Source organism: Zootoca vivipara, chromosome 6 (genome assembly GCF_963506605.1).
Source record: "Zootoca vivipara chromosome 6, rZooViv1.1, whole genome shotgun sequence".
Taxonomy (NCBI): domain Eukaryota; kingdom Metazoa; phylum Chordata; class Lepidosauria; order Squamata; family Lacertidae; genus Zootoca; species Zootoca vivipara.
Genome location: NC_083281.1, coordinates 86,736,146 through 86,750,881, shown reverse-complemented (window position 1 = coordinate 86,750,881; position 14,736 = coordinate 86,736,146). Strand labels below are relative to the sequence as shown.

General features: G+C 45.0%; 1 protein-coding gene across 2 annotated transcripts in view; it reads left to right on the top strand.

The window, feature by feature from the left end:
• IFFO2 (intermediate filament family orphan 2) overlaps positions 1 to 7,865 on the top strand; it is a 44,773-nt gene extending 36,908 nt beyond the window's left edge. Inside the window, exons 7-9 of one of the 2 annotated variants that reach the window (XM_035118025.2) lie at positions 2,418 to 2,510; positions 3,095 to 3,225; positions 4,035 to 7,865. In XM_035118025.2, the coding sequence (XP_034973916.2) occupies positions 2,418 to 2,510; positions 3,095 to 3,225; positions 4,035 to 4,143 (333 nt within the window). In that variant the 3' untranslated portion in view covers positions 4,144 to 7,865. The remainder of the gene's footprint in view (positions 1 to 2,417; positions 2,511 to 3,094; positions 3,226 to 4,034) is intronic. The other variant, XM_035118026.2, reaches the window with a different exon arrangement.
• Positions 7,866 to 14,736: the final 6,871 nt, after the last annotated feature.

The window sequence follows — 14,736 nt, the reverse complement described above, 5'->3', positions numbered from 1 at the left end:
CAGGTCCTAGTCTAGAGCTTTCCCAACTTTTCATGTTGGTGACACACTTTTTAGACATGCATCATTTCGTGACACAGTAATATAGCTTTTACTAGCAGACCAGAGGTTAAGCTAACCTCTTTCCAGCCTCGGCAGGAGCGTAGGGAGCATTCTCCAACACACCTACACATTGCTGCTGACACATGAACATGTCACAACACACAGTTTGGAAAGCTCTGTCCTAGCCTAACTACTGCACTCAGAGTAGACCCTTGGAAAATAATGGAACCCAGGTTTGTCATGGTTACCAAATTAAATGGGTCTAGCATTGGCTACAACTCCAGAAACTAGTGTGGTTTTCTGCTGGGGATTCTTAAGTTTTGTGCTGTGTTTCTGGAATCACATGGCAGTGCTTTTTCAGTTGCCGCATGATCCTTCCATCACATGTTCTTCTGCAGGCAGTGACTGTTTGTAAAACAGAGGGTTGTCAGGCACTCAAGGCCTTGTTAAATGATAATGGTGGTGTTTGTAAAAAAAAGAAAATGGGGCGGGGGAGCAACTCTTAACTTCTCTCCCTTCAACTATAGTAACATGGGGCTATGAGATCATATAGGACTCAAGAGCACTGCTTGTGAATTTGAGAATCTTCACTTTTACTATGTTGTTGTTGTTTAGTCATTAAGTCGTGTCTGACTCTTCGTGACCCCATGGACTGGAGCACACCAGGCACTCCTGTCTTCCACTGCCTCCCGCAGTTTGGTCAGAGAACTCTGTCCAGCCATCTCGTCCTCTGTCGTCCCCTTCTCCTTGTGCCCGCAATCTTTCCCAACATCAGGGTCTTTTCCAGGGAGTTAAATTATGCTTTTATCAACAACTTACAAGTGGGTGATAACTTCTGGAACATAGCATAAATTTATTAAACTGATAGGCACTTGGTGATTCTGTAGAAATTGATTTTGATTTGTCCCATATTGGAGAAATAAAGCTGAAGTCGCTTAAACATTGGAGCAAAGTGAGAAAGGACTTCACAGGAAGCTGTCCAAGCTTTGGTATTAAAAATGTAGGCTTGTTGTATATCTGATAATTGTAACTTTTTTAAAAAGCCAACAGCAGAGAGATTGAAACACAGGAAATGCAGCAGCACAGGAAGTTAGTCACAAAGGAAGCAGGCTAGGCACAGTTAACAAAGTCTTGCTAGTTTTTAATGAATGGGACTTTGATTTAGCTGACATATCAGAAACACTAAGCTAAAATGAGAGGACAGGAATGAAGGAGTGGTCTAGACATCTTTCTCCAAGGGCATCAAGTCAACTGGTTTGCAAATTCTGTTTTCAGGATGCCTGGTTCAGAAGAGCCTTGAGCTTCTTATTCCATTGGTGCTTGCTGAACTGTTTGGGTAGAGCAACAGAATCCTATCACTGTTGCTCAATAAAGTCTGTAGGGAAAAGTTTCTGTGTTTAATGGGTGTGTCCCTTTCTGAGCATTTGAGCCTTCAGTGCCTTGACACTGGGAGAGCTCTGACATTTCATGGTCAAATTCTCAGTGTACCTCCGTTCCTCCCTTTGTCAGTAACATGATAGAGGGTGGTGATGGTGGGAGGTAGGAAGCTTTGTCCCCTTGGCTAGAAAGCCACTTCAGCAGCCACATCTCTTGAGCAATCCACCTTATACTGACTGCCAGGAGCGCATGTTAAGTTGTTCCTTTCCATTTCGTGGACTGTCACTGCAAAACGGTGATAGATTACACCAAAGTGCTACAGTTGCAAAATGTGGCATACATTTGTGAAAGCGCCTTTCCAGTGAGCTGCAACTGCCAGGGCGATAAAGCAGTTTTAGTGATGGGCTGGAATTAAGTGACAGATTATTTGCATATAACCATGTGCCTGTGTGTTAGAAGTATAGCTATCAGTGGAGTATTACAGAGTTCAGGCCTAGCATGCTGCAGCTCTAAAGGTTTTAAGAGGCTTAAATCCCTTCTAACTGAAAATTACACAACGAAAGGGTAGATTTGCCTTGTAGATCGAGATCGGGAATAAAAGGCTAATTGACTCAGGGAGCTGAGCACAGAGTGCTGCAACTCCCTCTCTCCAGGCCTCTAGCTCCCCAGATGGAGCCAGGACTGAACCATTCTTCTGCACTTAAAGCTTCTGTCCATAAAGCTCTGCTAGGCTGAATTCTGTCAAGTGGACACCATCTTAGAACAGATGATCTTGAATGTTACCATAATATACTAAATGCATGGAGAAGGTCTTAGGTTCAATCTGCAGCATCTCCAGGTAGGGCCTGGGAGAGATCCTGGCCTGAAATATTGGAGAGCCACGGCAAGTCATTGTAGACAATACTGAGCTGGATAGGATCTACAGTATTGCCTGGCTCTTTGGCTGGTTCTGGGTGACAGAATTCATTGCTCACCTCTTCCTGATTTTCTTTATTTTATAGCAAGAGGAGAACTTGGGCAACTTGATCCATGAAACAGAATCTTTCTTCAAAACGAGGGACAAAGAATACCAAGAAACGATAGGACAGATTGAGGTAAGAAATGAGGAGCCTAAGAATTGTTTGTCTTTGTGGCCTGGTTGTGTTTAATTAAGGGCAGCAAATGATTAAATCTGAGGAGCAGCCACAGGCTGGTCATGGATCAAAATGGTCAGGCTTTTGCCTTATTCCTGAGGGGTAACTTTAGAGGTGGTTACCTTCTCCATCTCTTTTTGCTAATGAGGGCTATGTGTGGTTGAATTGGACATGAGACAAGAAACAAGTTTTCTGGGTTGGGCAGAATGACAGAAGGTAATAGGAATTAAAGGAGTATGAATCATAGGCAAATCAGGGAAGAGTTGGGTGCAACTTGAGGGCTTGTGTATGTTATTGGTGAAGGGATACTTCTTTGCCATGAATCTTTTGGAATTTATGTATATCATAAGCTCAGAACTTTGTCAAGAAAAATGAGGAGGTAGCTTATTCCCTCCTTTATAAGTAGCGATGCTCACTTCTGTTAGCAGCCTTTAGGCCAGTTTGTGGTAATATATTAACATTCCATCAAAATGGGCAGGGAGGGCACAAGGTGGTTCTCATGCTTTGCTTTGCTTGACTTGACTTGACCCTCTCCTTCTGTGCAGCTTGAGCTTGCCACGGCCAAGAGTGACATGAATCGCCACCTCCACGAGTACATGGAAATGTGCAGCATGAAACGGGGCCTGGATGTGCAAATGGAGACTTGCCGGCGGCTCATTAAAGGCTCTGCTGAAAGGTAACACAGAATCCACACATGAGAACTTTTTTGCCCAGGTGGGATGGTGATGGAGAGCTTTCGTTCAGAGGTATTGGGAGGGATTCAATAATCTGAAGACTAGCTCTTCTGAGGTGTCTGGTTTCGCTGAAAGTACCAAACATAACAGGCCCCAAGATGTAACTGTTTACCTTGAAAATCCAGTTTAACAGCAATACTGTTTAAGAGCGACATATACTTTATGGCACCCAGTGGTCCAGAGTACTACCGGTAGGGTGCTGTCTGCTCCATTTGTCATCTCACTTTTTGCAATGTCTGCGAAGGGTTTTATATGTCGCTATAAAACTGTTGATGCTTGAAATGCAGCAAACGTACAGTGGTACCTCACTAGACAAATGCCTCACAAGACGAAAAACTCGCAAAACGAAAGCGTTTTGCGATTTCAATGGAGACTCACAAGTCGAAGTTTCCTTTGGCGCGCTTCACAAGACATTTTTTTTTCGTCCCATAGGGTGCCTCGCAAGACGAATCCCCCCCCCCTGTCTTGCGAGGCACCCTATGGGAAACCGCACTTCAATGCGTTCCTATGGGAGCCGCTTCGCAAAACGAATTTTTCGCTATATGAAGCGACTCACGGGATGAATTAAATTTGTCTAGCAAGGCACCACTGTATTGTCCAAGCCACAACGTATACTTTGCATTCTGGGGAGCCAGTACTTTACATCCATGCAAGTTGAACATGCTTTTACCGCTATTTAACATAGAAAGACGTCTTATTAAGAGGATGGACCTGACCACACTCTTCCTCTCTCTCCCCTTTTCTTTGTCAGCAGAAATTCCCCGTCTCCCAGTTCGGTAGCCAGCAGCGACTCAGGAAACACAGATGAAATTCAGGATGAGTTGGACAGAGAAGGAGACGTTGAGCCAATGGTCAGCTGATAAATAACCAGAACATTCTGGCGCAAGGAGAGAAGAAGAAGAATACCCAGAAAAAGAAGAGATTTCACAAATGCAGAGAGATCAGAGACTTCAAAGCCCCTAGCCTTGGGGGTGCCAAGGACTTGATCTAGTATTTTTCCCACCCCATCCAAGGATTTGGTGCTGTAAAAAACATTTATACCGTTCTACAAATGACAGATGTGGAGTTCTGTAAGAAAAAGTATATGTATATGGTATTTTAATTGTGCCTTTGCCCCAAGCTGAGCCACTTTGAGCTCCACTGGAATATCATAGTGCTTTTTATATAAAAATGATGATTCTAAATAAGCTTCTGGTAGCAGAAGAATGAATTGCTATGGAAGTTTAGCACTGGACTGAAGTGCTGGGCAAATTGGCAGAGCAGGCCCCATGGCAACTAAGTAGCAAATATGACACCATTGAGCAGCAATGAGGACAAGTGTCTTGCGTGAACAGGATTGAAAGTGTCCTCCCCTCCCAATCTTAGCCCTTTAATGGCACCTGCTCTTGGCTCATGCAGTTAGAAGGGATGTGAATTGTGGCTTGAGAGAATCCTTTCAGAGACCTGTACAATACCTTTTCTGCTGAGGTCCAGAACTCTATTAGAGACTTGGTGGCAAGGCAAGAATAGCAAAAGTCTGATGGGGTGGGAATAACACTGTTTTTTAATTACTATGCAAAACCAAGCAAGCAAAGCGTTCGCCTTATTTGTATGGAATGTTAGGTCACTGCTGGGCTTTTCTATCTCTGGTTGGGAAGAAAGCTGAGCATTCACTTTGCACACCTTTACTTGTTTGTGGAGCTTGTTTTGGCCAAGGGAGCTTCCTACTGCTGCATCTGCTCCCAGTGATCCTTTGGTTCCAAACTTTCTCCCTCCCCTCCCTCTTTTCTTCATCCTCCCCCTTCATTTGTACTTTAGCCATCAAATGATTCCCTCTCAAAAAGTTACTGTTGAGGAAGGACTGCATTTTTGTGCTGCTCTCTGAAGCCTGGAGCGTGATAGCTTTCCACACCATCCTAAGAATCAGTGTTAACTAAATTATAGGGTGAGTGGCATTACCTTTCCCAAGACCCCTCAGCAAGGAACACAACTTTAGATGTCTTGAAGCATGTCAGGTCCTGCACCTGTATTTCAGGTACACTGAAAATAAGTATTACAAGATGTGGATTTTTTTAAAAAAAAAAACACCCAACAACAACAAGAGTACAGTATTGTATTGTCTGACACTAAAGTATAACTGCCATGTGCTTTTCTTTTCTGAAAAAGCAAGTGAGACTAGCCCCCCACTCTATCCTTTGGTGGCTTAAACACAAGCACCTGGCGTTTATTTGTCAGATGGGGTTGGTGCCATGAACCAGCCTCTTCTTGGTCCAGATCACTTGCTGTTATCCAGGACAAAATGATATCATGTATTTGCCAACATGGTACCATTTTATGCTGCCCAGATTTGGAGGCACAATCACCCTTCTGGCAAAGCTGCTGTGTGTGGGTGTGGGTGTCAGATATTTATCTCTCCTGTAAAACGCTTCTTAATGACACGAAATGCTAGGAGAAGAAACCTCCCACCACGCCTACAGATCAACCCCTAGCAAAAGCTGTTATGTGGCTGGTGAGCTCCTTCCCCCTGTCTCCGGAGTGCTTTCTTGTCCCTTTGGGTTGCTGAAGGTGATGGCTGGCACCTAGGCAGATGAACACGTCTGTCCTGTGAAGGAAACACTCCTGGGTGGGGAAGTGTTTGGCTTCAGAAGGGGAGCTTTACTATATTCCCATCCATGCAAAAAAAGGGGGGGAGTGGGAGATGCAATATAAAAGGGGACACTTTGTGTTTGTACTGATTTGCTGCTTGAAACTCAAGTTTGCTGCTTCTGGTTAGTAGCTTTATGTCCCATTGCTTAGCGACCCTTAAAAAGCTTGCTTTTGCAACTTTTGGTCAAGCGCTTCATTGCTTTCTCTCCCTGCTTTGGAAAAGGAATCTCATTCCTAAGCACTTATTCTTTTCACCCCATTTCTATCCAAAGCTGTACCCTTTTCTGACTGTGAGTTTTGCAGCTTTTGGGGGGGTGGGGTGGGGTGGAGAGGAGACCAGCAGCCCTGTCCTTTCCAAAGGGTTGGGCCTCGGCACTTTCATAAATGGCATCTCAGGGTCCCGAAGCCAGCCTTGAATGTTGGCTCTTTCACTCTGCAGTTTCTCCAGACATCGGGAGACCCGTCTACCCAATCTGGCAGCTCCTGAGTGCAGGTTGTATGCGTACCTGCTAAACTTCAGTTGCCCAGAAATTGTCGGAATTACTATTTCTGAAATAGAGAATTTGAGCAGTTTTTACTTAAGGTCATCCAACTTCATTGCTGCTAATCTTTGGGGGGAGGGGTGTGTTTTAAACTTTAGGAGCATGTGTCAAATGTGTTTGCTTTTATTGGCTGGCATGCTCAAGGTAGAGTAGTGGGTAGGCATGGGCAGGGGAAACTGGTTCTTGTATGGTTGTATAAGTGGGTAAGGGGATGAGGCTTCACTGGTCAACACTGAGGGCATCAACAAAATAGTTCATTTTGTAATGACTAGGTGGGTACTCAAGTAAGCAATTATTATTTGTATGTGTTAGAGGTATGTGGGGATTACCTGTGTAAGAATAATGATAGAACAGAATAGTAGTGGTTAAGGTGGTGGTTGGTAGGTATCTTTTTTATCATATGCAACCTGAGTTTAAAAATTTCTAATCACATTTTGAATATGAGGTTTTATTACATCTGAGGGAGCATCAGGGTGAGTTCGCGAATGGATCAGTCCCTTAAGAGTGCAGTTTCCTTCGTATTGCATTTCTTTCCGTCAGTGCTGCTGGCTTTAGTAGACAGTGACACCTCTAGATGTGCATTTAGTCTTGTCTGTCCGTAGCAACCAGATTTAAAGCTTGTCAGGAAAAAAAATGTGAAAATGCTGGACATGAATTGTGATGACCTCGTTCCCCCCCCCCTTTCTGTAAAGCTGTAAATACTTTATTTTCTATTCTTGAGGCAGTGTCATATTGACACTTTTTTAAAAAAAATGAATTATAATTGGGTGGGAGTTTTGTGGGTTTTTAAGGGATTTTTTAAGCTGGCTAATTTCCTTTACTTGTTAGTGAGAGAATGAAGATCTGTCAAGATTCCTAAGCAAACTGTGTTTGTAAAAAAAAAAGAAAAAGAAAAAAAGGCGAATTCAATAGAGGGCCCTTGTGCCTGCTTTATGGATGCATGTTATTGTTGTTTTAGAAAAAATGTCCAAAGAACAATAATGTTGAATTATTCCCAGTGTTTTATTACTACATCTTGGCGCAGGCAGTGAACAAGTACGCAAAGCTGCTTTGTAGATGAATGCCAAGGACAATAAAGAAAACCACCCCTTAATGAAATTTCACTTAGCTTAAATGTGTACTCTTCAAAGGGGATGCTGTATTTTTAAAGGTGTTAAGTTCAGACATCATAACTGTTGTTTGGCAGCATTTGGAGGAAGCCATGTAACAAACTGCAATAGCTGAAAAACATGCTCACCATCCTTTAGTCAGGACTCTCCAAGGTTTTTGTGCCTCACTAGAGGGAAAACAGAGCAAACTTCCTGTCCTGTCAGTTGCTCCACATGCATTATTCAAGAAGCAAACCCTTCTAGATTTCCCCATGTGGGAACTGAAATGGAGGTGAGAGAGAGAGAGAGAGAGAGAGAGAGAGAGAGAGAGAGAGAGAGAGAGAGAGAGAGAGAGAGAGAGAGAAATGGGTCAAAATCCGTTTTCTGCGTAACATGGAGAAACGCTCAAATCTCAAGAGGGTTTATCTAATGCTAGTTCTGCATGAAGATAATGGACATGAACTGTTGATTTAAATGGGTTGATTTTAACCTACTCTGAGTAAAACTGATTGGTTCCAACCCAAAGGATTCCTGTACTCAACACCATTCCTGACTAGCTCACATACTCAAAATGTATCGGAGGGGGAAGGATGGTTGTAGCAAATTAGAATCTGAATGATGGGAACCTGTGGGGTGGGTGCCTTATCTCTCACTACTTTATTTTTTAGTTGGCCCAGGTTGATGGTGTTCACAAAAAGAATTCAGAGTTTTAGGAAGGTTGTACCTGACTTAGCACTTAGCTACCTATTGCAGATTGGCTTGGCGGTCAAAAACAGCAAAGTTCAATGTCCCAAATTTTCACAGTAGCCAAAATATAACTAGCTGATTTGCCCAGCCAGTACTCTGGATGGAAGATTAATAATAGCAAAGATGTTGTCTGCCTTTGTTTCCAACAATATCTGCAGCAACAAGCAGATAGTTTCTGGAAGGTGCTTCCACCTGCAAAAATGATTGTGTGGATTTCCCTCCAGAGCCCTAGGCATGCTAGGCATGCTTCTGGTGTATGCATGAGGCTCTCTGCCTTGTATTGGCTCCTCCATCCCTTCAAACACACCGAGCATAAATTGATGAGAGAGCCATTTTAGCCTTACAACATTCATGTCAGTGCCAGAGTTTCCACAACAGATTACTTGATTGTTGTGTCTGTCTCGGAAGCAGATTAGAATAGGATGCAGGTTTCAAAACAGACTGTTTGCCTGCCTCTGTAAAACTTGCTGCTCCAGATGGTCAATAGCACAAACTCAACTTTTCCCTCCTGGTAGGTTTTCAGACCAGTTTTCCAGAAAATTGATAGAGGTGAATTTGAAAGCTTCTGTCTGCCAAGCTCTGTGCCTCCATCCTTTGCTGACTCTGACTCTTTGTGAGAGATGTAGAAAAGAAAGGCCTAGATCTATCTTGGCAGGAGAGCCAAGGCAAGACCACTTTCTAAGCAGCCTGCTTTAAAAATGGCGATTCTCAGCATTTGTGTCTGGTTTGGAGATTTCAGCCGTCCTTTGTTATATAGCCTCTCCTGTTCTGAAGAAGCGGAGACACAAAAGTTTGGGTTGACGTTTCTGCTATTTTCAAAGAGCTTATTAGCATTTCACACCCTTCATAGCTCCAACAGGCTTGTAGGTAACCTGTCATGTGTATAATTAAAGGTAAAAGGACCCCTGACTGTTAGGTCCAGTTGCGGACGACTGGGGTTGCGGCGCTCATCTCGCTTTACTGGCCGAGGGAGGCGTACAGCTTCTGGGTTATGTGGCCAGCATGACAAAGCTGCTTCTGGCGAACCAGAGCAGTGCACAGAAACGCCGTTTACCTTCCCGCCGGAGCGGTACCTATTTACATGCACTTTGATGTGCTTTCGAACTGCTAGGCTGGCAGGAGCAGGGACCGAGCAACAGGAGCTCACACTGTCACGGGGATTCGAACCGCCGACCTTCCAATCGGCAAGCCCTAGGCTCTGTGGTTTAGACCACAGCGCTACCCGCGTATAATTAGTTGCAGATAAAAAGCTGTACCAAAGCCGAGGCCTTATTTTTTTCCACCTTAGGTCCCTAAATGACTGACATAAGGGATGTGTTGTGAGAAGGCAGGCAGACTACTAAAAACTCTGAGCTGGAAACTTTTTTGTGAATGTATCTTGCAGAGCTGCTTTTAGAAATCCACAAACTGCACTTTATTAGGCAAGGTAAGTTCTAAAATTGAGGCCCTGTTGATCTTGGCAGGTGGTGTAGGAATTGCATGGTGCAAAATAGCTGCTCGGCTGTCTGTCTTGCAGAAACTTAGGTAAAAGGGCTTGGGTGTTGTCTGTTTGCTGTTGGTTTGCTTGTTTGTTTTTTGTTTGCAACTGATGGCTGGTGTTCCTCTAGCAAAGGGACCACAATGCCCCTCTGTCCCCATGCAAATTCTGAATTTGCACTGTTGCCTAAAAAAAGTATAATGCAGCCGAGAAGTTTGTGAGTAGTAATGTGGGCATAGATTGTTTTATGACTTTCGCTAGAAGGAATGTATAAGCTATAAGAAATTTATAACGTCCTCCAAATGCTGGTATTCTGTGTTTTTTTTTGTGTTTTTTAAAGGTGGCTCGATTTTGTGGCCAAAAAGGGTAATCTGGATTAACCCCCCCCTCCGCTGCCGCCACCTTTCTCTTTATGACTGAAGTTGCTGAAGTATTTCCAACCGCAAAAAAACCTGACTACTTAACAAGTGTGGGATGGGGAAAGAAACTGTTTACTGTGTTGTACATATTGTGCTTTATATTCTGTATATTAGCATATTTTAAGGGGGCGGGGATAACCAGATGTAATGTATTTGTGCTCTAATTGGGAGAAAGGTCCAAGGGTTAACCATTTCTTAAGCTTACTCCAGAAGCACATGCCTCCCACCCACCCACCCCCCATTAAAGTGGGATTTCCCTGTTCCTCATCTGTAGCACAGTCTCACATGAGCCTGTGTTTTATTGGTGGTTCAGGAACTTTCATTTTGGATAGGGCACCCAGAAATTGTGTGAGCATCCTGGCACTTCCATGCTCCATGCGGATTGTTGCCATGCATTCATGAGTGCCAAAACGGTCCCACCTTACACATCCAATCTGATGTCCCAAAGCACTGTGGGGACGTTTCCTCTTTTGGAAAAGGAAGCACACCCATTAATTCCGCCCATCTCTGCTTGAACTGCCCTGTGCTGCTGGTCCTGCTTCTAGGAGAGGAGCTCTGAAACTTGGTTCATCCTTCAGCTCTCAAGTTCTTTCTAGCAAATGTTTTGGTTTTGCATAATCTCCCCTCCCCTTTCTTTCACATACCAAACGGGCTTCTCTGTGAATCAGGGATGTACCTGAAGCTTGTTGGTGGGGAAAACGGGTTCTGGTAATTCTTTGTTTAAAAGGGAAAAAAACCCCTTACAATAAACACCAAACTTCCTGGTTATTGAAAGTTTCGCGTGTGTCTTATCTTTTTCTGTGGTGCTGGGCAGCATGGCAATGGTGGGCGGAGCCAGAAGCAGAAATGGGTGGGGCAGTGGATGTGACTGCCCCCTTTTGTTACATTTCATCCAGGCAGAAATCAGTTTTGCATGTCCCTCTCATACACAGACACCCTCCTTTTTCCAGGCAGAAGCTCTTAAGGAAGTGGCTATAGAGCAGGGTTGGAGTTGGGGGATGGTTTGGAGTGTCCTGGACGAGTGTTAAGGCTCACAAGAACTTGGAATGGAGTGTTCCATGCCGCAAGTAGTAGCAAGCCCATGTGCTGCTACAGAACAAGGCTGTAGTTAATCCTCTGGTGCACACGAGGCTTCACCAACCCTGGTGCCTTGTAAGTGTTTTGGACTACATTTCCCATCAGCCCCAGCCAGTGCTTATGGGAATTACAGTTCAAAGCACCTGGAGGGCACCAGATTGGTAGTGACTGATCCACACCAACTCTTTCCAACTTAGGTGAAGCCTGTGAAGACCTGCCCCTTATGAGCGCAGGATCCTGCAAAACTGGACAATTCTCCCTCAAGCCTCTTGTAAGGTAAAAAGGTTAAGGACCCCTGGGCGGTTAAGTCCAGTCAAAGGAGACGGGGGTTGTGGCGCTCATCTCACTTTTAGGCTGAGGGAACTGGCGTTTGTCCACAGACAGCTTTTTGGGTCACGAAACACCATGATGGAAGCCAGAGCACACACAAACGCCGTTTACCTTCCCGCCTCAGTGGTACCTATTTATCTATTTGCACTAGTGTGCTTTCAAACTGCTAGGTTGGCAGGAGCTGGGACAGAGGAATGGGAGCAAGCCCAAGAGGCCACAGTGCCATCTGCGTCAAGCCTCTTTTATTCAGTCCCTCACTGGCATCAGCCTTTTCTTTTCTTTTTTTAGTGAAACTTGCATATAACTTTCTCCTGGTACCTCCAGCAGGCCCATTGATCATGTGGTGTTCTGTTACCCCTGTTTTCTACTTATAGCCTTGGAATGCTAATAATAGCTCACTTCAAGGTAATGCTGATAATGGTCCGTCTAGATAGATCTGTGTGCTGAGAGCACCTTTCCTTGTTCCTCAGCCTCCACTACCTCATTTAAAACAGAATTACTTTTTAAAAAACAACAACCACATTTCTTGAAAATATTATTTAATTTATTACCTGCCCTTCACCAACAGATCCCCAGGTTGGGCCAGAACAACCTTAAAATTCAGCATTAACAATGGTTAAAACAAATAACGGGCTGCGTTCTGAAAACACATCTCACGTGTCAAAAGGCCAGGGCAAATCTGAAGGCAGCCTTGTTTAGGGAGGCTTTTAATGTTCAATCGATTATTTTATTTTTCTGTTGGAAGCCGCCCAGTGTGGCTGGGGAAACCCAGCCAGATGGGCGGGGTATAAATAATAAATAATAATTATTATTAATAATAATATAATATATTCAGCGTACAACAAAAGCTACATAATGAAAGTACCTGATTGACTTCTGTGGGGTGGGAGTTCCACAATTAAGAAGGTGCCACCGAGAATGCCCTCCCCTAGGCTGGCCACCCCCTGAGCTTCTGAGGGCAGAGGAACTACCAAGAGGGGCCCCCCTCTGCTGATGTCATCACCCAGAAGGCTCTGTAGGGAAGGAGGTGGCCTTTTAGGCGTTTGCAGCCTGAGTCGTTTAGGGCTTTAAAGACCTGGAGGGTACTATTGAAGGGTCTGGAATTTTTAACATGCTTTTGTTCTGGGCTCCTCGCCTTCTTGCAAGCAAGGGGGGTGGGGTGGGGACTCTGTTGCAAGAGGCCAATAAAGATCAACAGCTTGCCTTGCTTCCTCCGTTTGTATCTGACTGATAGCAGACCTCAGGGGACCCGAAGTCCCTTGATGGGGAGTTGGGCTGCAAAAGCCAACCTCAGTTTTCTTGCAAGAGGCACACTGCCACCACTGGCAGGGCAGGTAGGTAGAACATAGCCGCCACTACTAGCAGCCCTACTTGTGATTCCCAGCAGCTAATATTTAAAGGCACCTGGCACGGGAGGTAGAACCCGCCCATGGCGACTCAAGAGCTCTTGACCCAACTGCACTCTAGTTGCTGGAGATCACAGGAGGAGAGAGGGCTCTTGTGCTCAGATCCTGCTCTCTGACTTCCATTTGGGCATCTATCTGGTTGTCCACAGGGAGAACTGGATGCTGGTTTGGATGGGCCTTTGCCCTGATCCAGCAGGGCTCTTTTTATGTTCTCCAGCAATTGTTGTTGTTGTTTAGTCGTTTAGTCGTGTCCGACTCTTTGTGACCCCATGGACCAGAGCACGCCAGGCACTCCTGTCTTGCACTGCCTCCCGCAGTTTGGTCAAACTCATGTTCGTAGCTTTGAGAACACTGTCCAACCATCTTGTCCTCTGTCGTCCCCTTCTCCTTGTGCCCTCCATCTTTCCCAACATCAGGGTCTTTTCCAGGGAGTCTTCTCTTCTCATGAGGTGGCCAAAGTATTGGAGCCTCAGCTTCACGATCTGTCCTTCCAGGGAGCACTCAGGGCTGATTTCCTTAAGAATGGATAGGTTTGATCTTCTTGCAGTCCATGGGACTCTCAAGAGTCTCCTCCAGCACCATAATTCAAAAGCATCAATTCTTCGGCGATCAGCCTTCTTTATGGTCCAGCTCTCACTTCCACTTCTCCAGCAATACCAGGCTCACTTCTCCAGCAATACCAGGCAGATATCCCACAGAGAAAGTTTTCACCACTGCTCAAGATCATGGGTAGGCAAACTAAGGCCCAGGGGCCGGATCTGGCCCAATCGCCTTCTCAATCCGGCCTGCAGATGGTCCGGGAATCAGCGTGTTTTTACATGAGTAGAATGTGTCCTTTTATTTTAAAGTGCATATCTGGGTGATTTGTGGGGCCTGCCTGGTGTTTTTACATGAACAGAATGTCTGCTTTTACTAGAAATGCATCTCTGGGTGATTTGTGGGGCATAGGAATTCGTTCATTCCCCCCCCCCAAAAAAAATATAGTCCAGCCCACCACAAAGTCTGAGGGACAGTGGACCGGCCCCCTGCTGAAAATTTTGCTGACCCCCCTGCTCTAAATGCATTTTCGTAGCACGGACAGCTGCACCAGTTGCATTTCTGCCTGTGGTCCAGCTGCCGCAGAGTAAGGGAAATGCTTGCCTGGGTCTGGGGCCGATATCCAACCCTTTGTGAATGCATTGGAAACATAGCTGCCAAGTTCTCCCTTTTTTTTAAGGGAAATTCCATTATGCTGAATAGGCTTCCTCGCGAGAAAAGGGAAAACTTGGCAGCTATGATTGGAAATGCTGCGGGCTTCCTTAGTTTGCCCCCCCACATTTTCACACCCGCTTTCTTTGCTGATTCCCCCTTTAAGAGAGCTTTGCTGCGTTTCCCCTTTACTTCTCTCATTTAAAGGTTGCAACTCGAAGCCGGCGTCTGATTGGTCTGAACGCTGCGGTTACGCCTTCTGGTTGGCTCCCGCGGCTCCCTCCCCGTTTTCCGAAGAGCTTTGGGTTAGCCTACTTGCCTTTCTTTGGAGGGGGGGAAAGGAAGAATCTAAATATAGATACTTTCAGCTAGGGATATTTGAGGCTGGAATCTGCTGAGAATTTAAATATACATAACAATAAATGCTTCTGGAGCTATGTTCTGTAGCAATGCGTAATGGGTTGTTCTTCTCTGGGGAAAAATGCAAATATCCCCCCTCATTGCTAAGATAATGGTCCATTCCAAATTAAGGAACGGGGAGGGGTTCTCCCTTT